This window comes from Mycteria americana, chromosome Z, assembly GCF_035582795.1.
Source record: "Mycteria americana isolate JAX WOST 10 ecotype Jacksonville Zoo and Gardens chromosome Z, USCA_MyAme_1.0, whole genome shotgun sequence".
In the NCBI taxonomy this organism is placed as follows: domain Eukaryota; kingdom Metazoa; phylum Chordata; class Aves; order Ciconiiformes; family Ciconiidae; genus Mycteria; species Mycteria americana.
In genome coordinates, this window is record NC_134396.1 from 31,248,805 (window position 1) to 31,263,051 (window position 14,247).

Here is a 14,247-nt window from a genome sequence, read left to right on the forward strand (position 1 = left end):
CTATTCCACAGGGCAGTTTAACTGTTTGCCAGGGTTCCTTGTGGGCGATATATTTCTCGCTAGATAAATACTAGTTACCAAAACCTCAACTGTCTTTTTTTTTTTTCTTTCTTCTGTATTAAAATTCTTTATCTGTCCAACATACGTAATGGGGGAATACTCTCAGCAATACATCTCAGCTATGCCTTCAATCAGGCAATGCTTGTCAGTGACTTTGGATCATCCCATATTTAACCTGCATTTATTTCTCAATTCTGTTACCTTATCACCTCGTTTAAAAACATTTGTCAACTTGTTTAAAAAAAAGGAACTGAAGGTATTATAGGAATATAGCTATGTTAACAGACATAATGCCTCATAATGGGAATATTTTAATGTGTAATTTTTTGTGTCTCTAGTTAGAAATGTTTAATTCCACATCTGGGTCACATCAGGTTGCAGGCTGTGCCTTTAACTGCATACAAGAGCCTACACTTACACTGAGTTCCTGTCAGTTGATAGGATGTATTTTAAAATGAGGTAAGAACAATTATCTCCCATTAAGGAGGCAAAAAAAGTGAGTTGCAGTAAGATCATCCAGTTAGGGTGTAATAGCAACCTATAACCTGTCTCTCCTCAGTCCCAGACTAGAGCACTGTCATCATTGCCAGGTTGTTGCTGTGTCTTGGCATGAGCAGTATTAAGCATACAGCCCTTATCTTGTCACTATTTCCCTCCTGCTTTCCAAAAGCTATGCCATTCATTGACAGCACATGGTGTTTCAGGAGATCAGTTAGATGAGGGTGTGAATATTGTTGTATGTTATGCCTGGAGATACACAGTTTTATGTGCTGGCAGTCATAAAGGAGTTTTTCTCTTGTAGCCCCCTCGCGAGACTTAGTCACTGCAATTCACATGTTACTTCCCCACTTTTCTTAATCAAAACATCATTTTATCTAATGTAAAAATGTTCATTGGTTATCTTCTATAGCATTGCCCCAGTGGCTTTTCTTTATAATCAATGAAAAAATGACCTTATTTCCTCCCTTTTGCTTGTTTACTTTCATGGGAACCTGGGTATGGATTTTGTACTTAGGCTTTTGTATGTAATCTTATGGGTTACAAAGGTTTCACAGAGCAGATGAAGAAACATCGATCAGAATTGTTTTTCATCAATCAGCAGTGAGAACCGAGAAGACTCAGTCGTAGGGAGCTCTCCGCTTTTTCCATATTCAGCCTTGATACACTTTATTTTGGCTGGCTTGTGGGATCAGCTCCTTGAGTTTTGCTGAAGAAATATTTATCCATAAAGCTTAAGTCCATAAGGAACTAAGACTAACCTGCATATAACAAGCCATTAAAATTCACCCTGAGGATTCCTCTTAAAATTACCCCTCTGTTTAGCCCAAAGCCTTAATGTTTGACAGATTATAACTCCCTGAAACAAATCCTGACTTCATCTCGAAAATGTTAGGACATGGAGATTACGGCATTTCTTTTCCCCCCAAATTTTGGGCAGTCATACAAAATTTGAGCCTGGTTTCCAATTATTTGTCTAGCTTCAGCTTTCAGCCTCCTGCTAATCATTCTTCTCCACTCAGTCATTTTACACAATGACCAAATCTCTGATGCCCTATTTGGATGTGCAGAAGGGACAAAGAAGATCCCCTTCATGGGCAAAACTTTGCGGTCCTATGATTTGAGGTGAGGAGAGGGATTCAGGAGTGGAAGTCTTCTTTTCAAAAGTGGTCTAGGCAGTGATGAACCAGAAGGCTGAAATTAGGATGCTGGTTCCTAAGTCACTGAAGCCCCACCTTGTGCCAAGGGACAAAGCAGAACCTTGAAAAGGGGTGAACATCTCTTCCCTGAACAGTGGTGTGTGGAGCTGAGTGCGATATAATGATTTTAGCATGAAAGGCCCCTTTGTTGCAGGATTAGCTGAGATCACACAGAGCCTCAGGTTAGCTTTAATCATGACAGGCAGGAGAGAGGCAACTGCCTTTATCAACTACACTATCTTACACAGCCCTCTATTCTTTCCCCTGCAGAATAAAAATATTTACATTAGCCAAAGGTGCCCTTTTTGCTGACACAAAGGGATTTTCTTCCCCCACTTTATTGTGTGTGTTTCTTCCCTCATTTCTATGTAGTAGTTATACAATGGTTGTTAGAAACCCATTGAAGAGCCAGAGCCCTCAGGGGTACTAAGCAGGCATAAATAAAGTCCAGAAAGACATTTTTTAGCATTTTAAAAATCAACTTTAAACCTCCGTTTGTACTAATAATGTAGATGCCTGGAAGTAAAAGCTGGCTGGGATCAGGGCTTCTCCCTTGCCTGTGTAAGCACAAAGGTCAGAGCCTGGCAAGGTTTTCTACTGCTCACCTGGAACCTGAAATTTGACAGCCCCATGAGAAAGCAGAAAGGGGAATGGAGCAATCCTGATCTGTATTGCTAACGCTTTGTTCTGTACCCTTCTCACTTCTTGAAGGAGGGGGAAATACTACGGCGCTCTCAAAATTTTAGACTGATGATGGAGAAAAATCTGTTTACCCTCTTCATTTCTGGAGCTTCCCCACTAGAAATTTCTCTGTCTGATCTTGCCAAGATTCCTATTTTTTGTGAAGCTCAGTACCTGGGAATTTCCTAAAGGGCAGTGGAATGGAGACACCTGAATCTCACTGAAAATTATCTCATTGTGCTGATAGTACTGCTTTGGAAATCCAGGTAGTTTCCTGTGAAATATGCAAAAGAAAGGTCGAAGCTGACTGTATACATTGAGTAAAACTGGTGTTATTTGCACCTGGAGTACATTAACGATAGGATCTTTCAATGCCGGAGGAAAACACATGTCATACTCCAGAGGCAACCATGGTAGCACATCTCTCTTTCCCCTGTGTTATACAGCAAGGAGTATGTAATTTGTATACACAGAGACTTCCCCGTTCACAGGATTTCTGCAGGCTGACTTGGATAGACATAAACCTGAAATAAGAAGAGCTGGATGTCTCAGGGCAGTGTTTCAGTGGTGTCATCCATCTTAAACAGAGACCCCTGCACAGAGTGTTTATACTGGACATCTCCAACTTAATAGGATGTCAACACAGATCTGCTGATCTGCTGATAACTGGGCAGATTTCAGGAGGCAAACTATTGCCCCGACAAGATCTAACAACATAGATTCACACTGTTAATCAAATGCAATTTCTGTTTAATTGTCTGTGGAGTTGAATACGTATTAAAGCCTGAAAGAAATCTGCCAAAAAGATACAAGTTTATCTCCTTGGAAGTAAGGAGCAGACCAAATTAAGTCTTTTAATGAGAGGTATAAAGGAGTAAATTTTATTCCTATCTGTGACTCTTCAGCCAACTCAATACCCTTACATTGGTGATTACCTTGCTTAAAATCTCCCCTGGTTCCCTGTCTCCACTATAAGCATCTCAGGAATAGCCAAGGTAATGGCTTTTCGTGATTAACCTGGAAAGCACAGTCCAGGATGTTCCCTTTAATGATCACATGTTCCCTGCTGAGGGTGCAGAAACAGGTAAATGATACAGCCCTTCTAATTCAGATACAGCTGGAGAGAGGCTTTGTGGCTCCGTTTGGCTATGGGAGTTCTTTGAACCCTCCTTTCAGCCTTGGGACTGAAGGCGTTCAGGGAGGCTGTGCTAGAGGCAGACCCAGCAAGAGCAGCATTTACACAACTTCAGTTCAGCATGGCCTTGCCCTTGGAGTAAGGAAAGGGGCTACTTTATTTGGGAATGAATATTTGAGTTATTTCTGTCTTTTGACCCAGTGGCATTGCACAGAACAGCATACTAGCATGGTCACAAGCACCATGGCTGACGGCAATGAGATCCATCGGGACTGGCAACCAGGTGCTAGACTTTCCTTCCAACCCACATCTCAAAGAACATCTGCAGGCATCAGGAGCTGGGCAGTGGGCAGGCCAAGGGCAATTGTAAATGGAAAAGATATGTAGTATTATCTGAATTGTAACTAAATCACACTAGTCATGCTCCAGTGAACATTCAGTGCTATTACTGAGTTTGCATGATGGAGCCATTAATTCTCCTTGGGTAAATAAATATTCACCGCCTGTCAATGTTCTAGCTTCTCCCCCCAGGCTGATTGGAAAAATGGGTACTTAATCAGCTCATTGCATAGCACCATAAAGCAAAGACGTCTTCTGTGTTTTGTGACGGGATAGTATTTTTTGCTTTGAAAAGTGATGTTGTTTTCCCAGAAGACCTTCAACAAATCCATCCCCTAAACACTGAGAAACACTGATAAATAAATGATTGTACAAGGGGCATTCTTCTAAGCTGTGCCTTGCCCGTCTTTGGCAGCATGAGCTGCTCATAAAAAAAGAGATGTAACAAAAACCAGCCTTTGGTGTGGCACTGAGAGGCTGCATTTGTTGCTTACTGGAATTGTTTTTTTTAAATGCTGAGAGCCTTCTCACCATAATATGCTTTCCTTTGACTACATTTCCCATGCTAGAAATGAAAATTGGCTCTGATTTTATGCAATAAACATTGCTTTCTAATCCAGAAAGAAAGTCCTTCCAGGATTGTTTCAATCATAGTGTGGCTATTAAAATAGAATTCTGTGGTGGTGTCTACTACCCTTGCACAGCAGGTGAACATTAATGCAGTCTCTCTGGCTTTATCCTGAGGATTTCAGAACAGTTTCCCTAGTGAGACCCAGTCTTACTGTGCTCTGAGACTTCACAGAAATGTCCCAGGACTTTAATAGATGTGAATTCTCTTTGCTCATCAGTGTGGAACCAATGGTGGAAATGCAGGTGTTGGTTGCACTTCCACTGGTTGGATGCAATCCTAAGGTTCAGAGCCCTAGTTTGTTCTCAAGGACACTGTGTTGCTGCCCCCAATTCTTTAGTCCTTGCTAAAGAGGAAGATTTAAGCCCCAGTACACTCTCATGACAAGTGGCAGTAAATGATCAGATAATAAATTTCATAAAAAATTGAAATCTCCCAAGTTAGCTTAAGTAAGACAAGTAAATAAAATTTATGCCAAACAGAAATCACTTTTTCCCCTGCTAAACAAAATGTCCATAAAAAATAAATTTTCAACCTTTTGTTCCCCCATGTGTTGAAACTGCATATTCTGAACAAGCTCATGCAAGTTGTTGTTGGTATCAGTTTCTTTTTGATGAAAACTTGACTAGGATTTTTCTTTGTATGCTGTAAAACTTTTTTAATGCTTGCTTAAAATATTTTGCACAAACATCTAATGGCAGAACTTTTCTTGATTCATTCTGTACCAATGACATGACAATGGCATATCCAATATAAATATAAGGCATGGTAATGGATCACAGACAAGTTATTGTTCCGCGAGTTGCACTGCAAATTGAAAGCTTTGACTCATACAAGCAGTCACTTAAATGTCTTTACAGGAATCTTGAATTTATAACAGGCCTTCTTACAGTCATTCAGTTCATTAAATAATTTCATTAAAAAGTAGCAGATAGTTACCTAAAGTGGCCACTCATACAGATAATGCTTACTCTGGTTGTGATGAGGCTAATTAACAGCATTAACTTGGTCATCACCAGTTGCAAGCTGTATTTAGTGATGGGTGAAATTGCTGTAGTCAGCTCTAGTATCTCTGTATATAGGTTTACTTGTATTCAAGGCTCATACCTCTTATTACCTGACAATGTGGAACAAGCAGCAGCCCTGCTATTACACAATATATTCAGTAGCAGCAGTTGCTCAGAATTTCACAGGACATAGGAAAGTTGCAATCCCAATAGAGATTGGGGTAGTCTGGAAGGTCTCATAGGGAAATCTTTATTAGAAAGCAGTGTTCTCCACAGAAGGGGAGTTTGCAAAGCCTCCCCAGAAAGAGGCAGGATGTGCCAGTGGAGATTGGTGTGTGAGTAGGCAGGGTCTAAGCCAAGAGCCACAGGAGCTACTGGTCAGAAGCATAAGGTTTCCACCGATATATCCCAGCAGGTGTCTGATTTGCTGATCCCACAACACTGGTGTGTGGCTGAGGTGGAGAGCTGCAGCTAGAAAGGGAGTAAGGCTGTGACCCCATTCCAGAAAAAGAAACACTTCTTCTATTATAAAATTACGCCCTCACACAACAGGCTTCTGCAGGATGTTCTGCATATCTGGGGCATACTAAACTTTTTTTCTGGTTAAAAATAGTGTTAGCACATGTATGAGGTTATTTTTTGTTTGGACCAAAGCTGTCATTGTCTTTGACACTTTTAGTAAAGAAGTAGGTCTAGTTGGGTGTCCAGTTTGCGTTTAAATCAATGATTGTGTAAGGATTCTCCTAAACGGACATGAACTGGCAAATACTTTACCATGGAAGTGACATGCCTTAACTAGAAGAGCATCTGCAATTTGTCATTGCTTTTTGACTTATGATATAAATAAGGCAGAAATCAGTTAACAGATTTGGACTGATGCCATCCACAGTCCTTTCAGACATAGAGAAAAGTATCATTTTGTTCATGCTTAGCAGCTTCTGATGTTCCTACAATGGTCCATATCTGTTCTGCATGCCAACAACACAGTGTCAAATACTGAACACTCCAAACTACCCACTATTGAATCAGGGAGGGAGGATCGATCACCTAAGAAAACTCTGCAGCTGGGAACCAACTAGCTTCCTTCAATTGCAATCCTGTTGCTGCAGCGATCCTCTTGTACAAGGACTAACTATAGAGCTGCTTACGAATTCCGCTTGCATCTGGCCACTGCTATTAAGGCATCACAAATAAAAATGTTCAAAGAGTCTGAGCTGACACCAGAAAGTACTGGTTTTCAGCCTAAAACTCAGTTCAATGCTTACTTGTCCGTGAGACTTCACAGCTCAACATTTACAGATCCGCCCTCTAGAGCAGACTTCTTTGGCCAGAGCTATAACAAATTTATTATCACTCTTTGTACTTTTCCTACCCAAAGAAGATGAAATCTTGACAATAAAAGACACCATGATTGATTGAATTTCTCATGCCAATTGGAAGGTGAAGGTGGGGTGGGAGCTGAAAGAAGCAGCTCTTCATACAATACTAGTGGAAGGATTAGGCCAACCTTTTTTCCAGGTGTGGACTTACCAAACTACTGCTAAGAATGTGCCATCTCACATACACTTGCTCCCAAGACTGACAAGGAAACTGTGAGAATGATGACCTAACTCGTTGTTTTGAAACCAAGTTGGTGACAATGAGATGTTTAAGGCTGAAAAGTGTTTTTTTCGGAAAATTCTTTACATGGCCTCAGTGAACGTGCTTAAAACGTCACCTGAATATACGACTTCTTGCGTAAGTTGCCACTTCAGCCTCCACTCAGGTTGTAGGACTAAGTGGGAAATGAACGAGAGCATCAGCTAATGCCAATGGAGGATCACAGGGTCACAGATGAGGGTCACAGATGAGTCCACATGGAGCCCTTTTGATCTACTGGCAAGGACAGATAGCCTGCTGTTCTCAGGTGGCAGTCTGGGGTTGTGATCTGAGGTATACTGGATGTGAGTATTGGCATGCGAACAGACATCTCATGGTGTAAATGGCAACATATGACTGCAAAGATGAAACCTTCCCCCTAAACTGTCTGAGCCAATAGGTAGGTATGCATTTCACTTTCTAATCCTCAGGATGCAAGAGATTAGACTCATCACAAAGTCTTAGAGGTCAGAGAAAGCCAACGTTGTTACCCACTAGGGTTCAGACATGGCTGTGCTGCTACTACACAAAAGGTGTCCTCCACAGAAACCAGACATATTGCAATCATAAATTCCATCACTTAAAACAAAAAAAATCCGCGATAAAATTAAAGTCCCTTACCCTCCCAATTTGTTTCAATGACTTGCGTGTGGTATCTAAGTGCTCTATACCATAAAGCTACCTGTGCCCTTCAACAAAGATATTTTACATACAGATTATCAACATGTTTTTCCAGACCAAAAGAACAGGAATTTAGGTTAATTTAATAGAAAAAATAAAATATGGAATAACATTGATTTTGGCCAATATCAATTACAACAGAACTACCCTATTTTACAAATAACAACTGAACATTTTACACATGTACAGTATTTTTTCAGTAAAAATGAATTTGGATATAACAATGTGTCAGTTTTTTTAAAGAAAACACAGATATTAATTTCTTCTCTATAATAGTGTTAGAGACATTTGTAAGTATGCAAAACAAATTCTTTACAATCCATTACATAATTAAATCTCAATTATGAATATATATTTTTATATAATATATATATAATATTAACTTAAACTTTGAAAGCATTATGTTCTAGTTAAACCTGTTATACTGAGAAATGAGGCAGTAACAGACTAGTAGTTAAACTAGCACAAACTGAATTCTTTTAAATTTGAACATTTATCAGGAAATTTGTAATGGGCACCAAAAGAGCTTGACTGGGCCCCATCATACCAAACCAGGTTGTAGTAGTTTATCTGCTCTCTGCTAAAGGTGGCACACTACCGGTATAGGTTTGTGTCCATTCATTTGTAAAAATTCCACAATCATTTTTGATCGTCTTTATTTTCTAACATTTACATGCTTAAATACCTGCAATCCATTTTCTATTTGTGTTTCCTGGAAAGATAACTAAGAAAGACACTTTTTACATTTTAAGTATTATCCCCTGAAAACAGTATCTTTAAAGTTAAATTTTCTGTTTTCTGCTAAATGACTGTCTTTTGAACAGTATGCTAGAGTGAAGCTGATGAAGATATATTAAATGGAAATTTGTACTGGCAGCCGTGTGCCTGGGTAAAGAGAGAAAGGCAGTGGCTGCTTCTCTCACCACCCAGGATGGTTTTACAATGAGGTAACTTCATCGACCTCAGCAGGACTATTCCTGCTGAAATTTCTATTATAAGCAGTTAAAAGCAGATTCAGGCCCATCATGACACGATCGTTACACCAAGAGAATCATTGATTTATTGCCCTATATGTAATTATTCCTAGAGATGTATTTGGCATAATTATAAATCCAGTCCTGTAAACACATCCTGTCGCATATAGTCACACTGGCATTTATGTATGGGCACTATGAAATAGCTCCACATATCTATATGATAATATCCCCTTTTTTGTGAACGTTACAAGACAACAATAATTTATGAACACTTCTTACATGTTAGCAATGTTTGCTGACTTCCAAGCGTATACATTACTCTCGCTTATGCAAACCAAGAGAAGTAGTATCTTTTGAGTTTGTTCACTACAGGAACAATGTTTTTTTTTAAGTTTATTTGAAATAGCTTTGACAATTTAAAAAAATAAAATAAAAATCCTAGCATATCTGTTAATAAGCTAGCTGTCTAAAAATGAAATCTATATGACCAAAACCACATTTTGGGCAAACATATATACATACTGCATGTGATACAAAAAACAGCACACAGCAGAGGAAGTAAGAAAGAAATATGTGCAGAAACGTTCACTTTTCTTTTTTTAAATACTGTTACAAAAGGGGCAGAACTTAGTCCTGCAGCTAATGATGTTTCTGATCCCCTCAGGAACTCAAGTTCCCCCTGTCAATACACATAGCACAAAAAAGACTAATGCAAACATTTTTGTATTGTTTAGTTTTAATCCATGTAAACTTGTGTTGTATTCTTGAAACACTCTTTAAACATCTTGAAGGGGAAAGAAGCAGGAAAAAAAGGGAAGAAAAAGGACCTTCAAAAAACAGGAATAATCCTAAGGTTGACAGGAAATCAAATCATGAGTTAAATGTTAATTTTGGCATCAAATGCTTTGGTCACACAATACTGACTCTGTGATCCTGGATGTTCAGCTCTAGACACCCAGTTATGAAAGGTAGGCGTGTTGTAGTTTTTCCATTTAAGTTCCAACAAACAGTTCACCATCTCCCCAGACAAAGAGAGGGGGGAGAGAGAGAGGTGGCTTTCTTTTTTTTTCTTTTTTTTTTTTTTTTCCTTTTTTCCTTTTTCAATAATACGGATTAATCTATAAGTCTACAGGAGCAGGAGGATGCTGGGAGGTGTCAGCTCACCCCTTGTGCGTACATGTTCTGCAACACAATTGCTGAAGCACTTTCCGCTGGCAGAGATTGTTCTTTTTCACCAGCATACAGAATCCTCCCTCGGCCCAGGACTCTTCCGTGGCTTCCGGAGGGCAGCAGCAAGAGAAGGAGGGGAGGTTGAAGGTTTGGAGAGCATGGCGTGTACAATGGAGGAAGGTTTAATTGGTCAGACAGGCAGATTTGGTTGAAGAGACCATTCAGGAGCAGGTAGCAAGTAGGAAATTTGGTCCATCAAGAGGAATTTCAGTCAACAGCATTTTTTTTTTTTTTTTTTTCAGGAAGAGATATTGTGTGGTCCGACAGGGAATGATTGGTATCCATTTGTGAAAAGGAAAAAAGATTAGAAAGAGAATAATTAGAAAACAGTGATATTTACAGCAAAGGAATTTGTTCTCAATTTTTATGAATCAAAAGAATAAAACAGTCAAACCACAGAAAAAGAATAAAACATTCTCAACAGAAATGCAAATCCTATAGAGTGAATTAGACTAGTAACCAGTGCTTGATTGTCAGGCAATGAAATGAGACCCTTTACACTTTGCAAATGAACAGAAAAAATAACCCTTCTGGACTTCCCTTGGCTACCCTCGACTGTTGAGAACATACGCTGTGTGGTGGGATCTAGCATGGTGCATTGCAGTTGCCTGAAGGCCCACACACTGACGTGTTGCCCTTTCAGGACAGCTGCACTTGGAAGAATGGGGGAGACAGTACTGGGATGGGGTGTCCCCAGCCTTGGGCAACTACATGTGTATCTGATTGAAGTTGCATGTGTACAAATGAGGACAGATTTATCCAACCATATTAAAGACGAAACTGGTATGTCAAATGTTTGCATTGCAGAATTCAACTGCAATACCATACTGAGACTGTGGTTACTCAAAACTCTTAGCACTACACTTCCTCTTCATTTGTCCATCCATATCTGACGTTCTCTGGACTTGCTCTAGATTACAATGACGCTTCTAATGTCCTGATGTGCAAAGGTCTCATGACTGGTTTACCAGTACCTGTAATGTAACTTTATGATGGACAGGATGCTTTTCAAAGTTCAAAGGCCTAAATTCCAACAGGAGCTGTAAAGGTCCACAGAAACAAGACTCAACCCTGCACCCTTTCTGTTTTCTTTTTTTGAAGTCTTTGGTAAAACTCTTACTAAATCCAGCAGAAATGAGCTGGACCCAAGAGTCATTGTTAGCTTTTTGTACATCTGATGCCAGGTATCTTCCACATGGCTTCAACACTGGGCTTTGTTCTGGTATGATTTTCCTGTTGGACTGCACTTGTTGGGCTGCATCTACAAGTAATTCACATAGTAATGTTTTTAGGGAAGCACAATGTTATCTAAGTGTCTCTGTAATTGTGAAATTTGAAAGGAATGAATATTAGTGAATAATTAAGCCCATCATATACAATAAGAATGCTATCTTGGTTGCCACAGAGAACTTGGAGGAATTTCAAATCTCCACCACAAATTGGGTGCTCCCTATTTCAGAATTCTTTTGTTCTCATTACCCTTTCACATACTTCAAACAATACTCCAGGAACTTAAAATCCTTTTTACTTACCAGCATTTTCACAGTTTAAAGTGGCAAAATAGATAAATGTGATTCTATTGATAGTACACTAGGGTCTTCATATAAAAATCTTTTGAAAGCAATGGCTTTTGAAGAACAGATAAGGAAGGAAAAGTAGGTTGTTGGCAGGGGGGAAAACTATTTTAGGAAAATTCAGGTAAAATGGATGTGACTAATCTTGTTAATACACGCAAATGTAGTTTTCTCCTTTTCATAAACCTGAAAAAATTAAGAAGTAATGTAGACCTCAAATCAAGACTATAACAAAAGAAAAGAAACAGACCAAACCAACCCAATACATGTAAAAGAAGAAGCTGGCAGTGGTAAAACAGATCTTTTCAGAGAATTGCACTCACCATCCTTGCAGACTGTTCCCACTACACAGACACCAGTGTCTAGGTTATAGCCGCTTGGACAGCTTGTACAGTTTCTGTCTCCTTGACCACTGCAATCCAAACAGCTGGCATCGCATCTGAAAGACAATGGCAGGAGTTGGTCTTATGGCCTCATCAAATACAGGAGTTCCTAGGAGACCTCTTCTGTATTGCAAAGGGCTTGTTTGCTGTTTCTAGAGGTACCAGCTGCTATAATAATAATAATAATAATAATAATAATAATAATAATAATAATAATAATAATAATAAACAACTCCTCCTGCAACCCAGTCCTGCTTCTTTCCTCCAACCACTTTCTATTCACACTTTTTTACTAAACAGCTGCATTATTCTAGTATTTTGGAACTAGGCAGAAGTAATCAACAACAGTATTAAGCTGATTTGGCATACATGTGCCAGCAAGGCATGAGCTAAAGCCACAGAATGGAAAAGACTGACCTGCTGCCCAGTCCTTTCATCACCGTTTTGGCTCCATCATATTTTCATTGTGTATTGATTATTTTTTTGTGTGGAAAACTGTAACACATGGTGATTCCCTTCCTGCCCTGAACTCAAAGTGAGTCAATAAGAAATGATTCCAAAGGGCAACGCATGGTATTTGTTTAACAAAGAATAGAATAGAAAAAAATGTCCCTTTCTTGCACAGCACAGCACAGCACAGCCTTGTCCAAAATTTATCCACCCATTTGTACACTGAGACAGGTGAGCTATTCTGGACAGCAGGTGGGTAATATACTTGTGCCATGTTTGTGAATATGCAGCTGAGGAACTGAAATGGTCCTTATGAATAGTAATTAACTTGCAATTAAAAAAACCTAGTTTGACTATTTTGGTTTGTTACTGAGAAATGCAGATCCTCTGCCAGATTTGTAAATCTTACATTTCTATGCATATCTACTTACATTCTCACTACAGGCTTTTTTAAAGTGAAGGACACACATATATGTGCAAGAAAAAACACTTTTAGAAGACCTGCATGAGTGTAAATCAGACTAAAATTAAAAAAGCGCTTTTCCTTCATTTGCTTAGCATGCAATATATTTTTCCTATTTTTTTAAGTCGGCAGTGTTTTACGTTCTCATAAGTATTATCTTTTTCAACACAGTAATAGCTAATATACTGCCAAACATCAGACACATACATTAGCCACCGATCATACCTTTTGCAGCTTTTGTATCCACTTTCGGTAGAGTGATCAAGGTAATAACCACTACTACAGGACTGTACACATCTTCCATCTTCCATAAAATAACCCTGTGTGCAGTTTATACAGGCATCTACTCCAGCACCTTAAACCAGAGAGAAAATACACTGTATTACTGGCTAGTTCCTCCTATTGCCTAAGAGACACCGCCTCTAACTGTAGCAGAATCTTATAATTTTAGAGACTATGTTTTACCTGCCTTACTTTCTTTCAAACAGTAACATCAAGCAATAAAGTACATGGTTAGAATAAACAACATTACATAATTTCAGGATATCTTTTTCTGAAAGAAATGGCTGTTGGTAGTTCTAAAGATGGCACGAAATCCATCAGTCATTATTTCACCCCAGAAAGAAAATGGAGGGCGTTACTGGAAATCAGAATGAGCTCTACTGAGAGGAAAAAAAAAAAAAGAAAAAAAAAGAAAAAAGACAAAAGAAAAGACCGTATGCACTCTTTCAATTAGAACACTTAGACTTTCATGTTAGCTGAAAGAAGTCTGCTGTATTTAAAATATATTAAAGAACTATCAAGAGAATTAAGTTTTTACATGTAAACAATCAAGTTATACTGTAACTGTGATACAGTAGAATAAAATCAGAGCTAAAAATACAGAGGACAGGAAATGATGCAGATAAATGTCAGTGGGGTACCTGCACATGTTGCACAGGAACGGTGACATGGTTCACAGTCTCTACCATTATGGTATTTTCCTTCTTCACAGCGGATAGCACATTTAGTGCCATGCAAACTATTGTAAAAAGGAAAAAAACCCACAGTGTTTGGGCAGGTAACAGCAACAGAGGACAACAAGGTCATGAACAAACCAGTAGTTCTTGTTTAATGAAAGAACAACCCATATATTAGGATTGACTAGCTTCCTTCATTGGTCATATTTTATAAATTTAGAGACAGCAATCACTTCAAGTGGGAATGAAATGCAGTTTTGCCCATGGTGGAACACAGAAGCTGTTTACAAACTCATTGTAAATACTACGAAGTAGTAGGTGACAGAAAAAAAATGAACAATGCCA

General features: G+C 39.0%; 1 protein-coding gene across 2 annotated transcripts in view; it reads right to left on the reverse strand.

Moving 5' to 3' along the window:
- Nucleotides 1-14,247, reverse strand: part of PCSK5 (proprotein convertase subtilisin/kexin type 5) — a 259,698-nt gene that overhangs the window by 52,075 nt on the left and 193,376 nt on the right. Inside the window, exons 18-21 of one of the 2 annotated variants that reach the window (XM_075526630.1) lie at nucleotides 13,867-13,964; nucleotides 13,169-13,298; nucleotides 11,971-12,086; nucleotides 8,238-10,119 (exon numbers count right to left, since the gene is read on the reverse strand). In XM_075526630.1, coding sequence (XP_075382745.1) covers nucleotides 10,004-10,119; nucleotides 11,971-12,086; nucleotides 13,169-13,298; nucleotides 13,867-13,964 — 460 coding nt within the window. In that variant the 3' untranslated portion in view covers nucleotides 8,238-10,003. Of the gene's footprint in view, nucleotides 1-8,237; nucleotides 10,120-11,970; nucleotides 12,087-13,168; nucleotides 13,299-13,866; nucleotides 13,965-14,247 lie in introns of those variants that run through there. The other variant, XM_075526631.1, reaches the window with a different exon arrangement.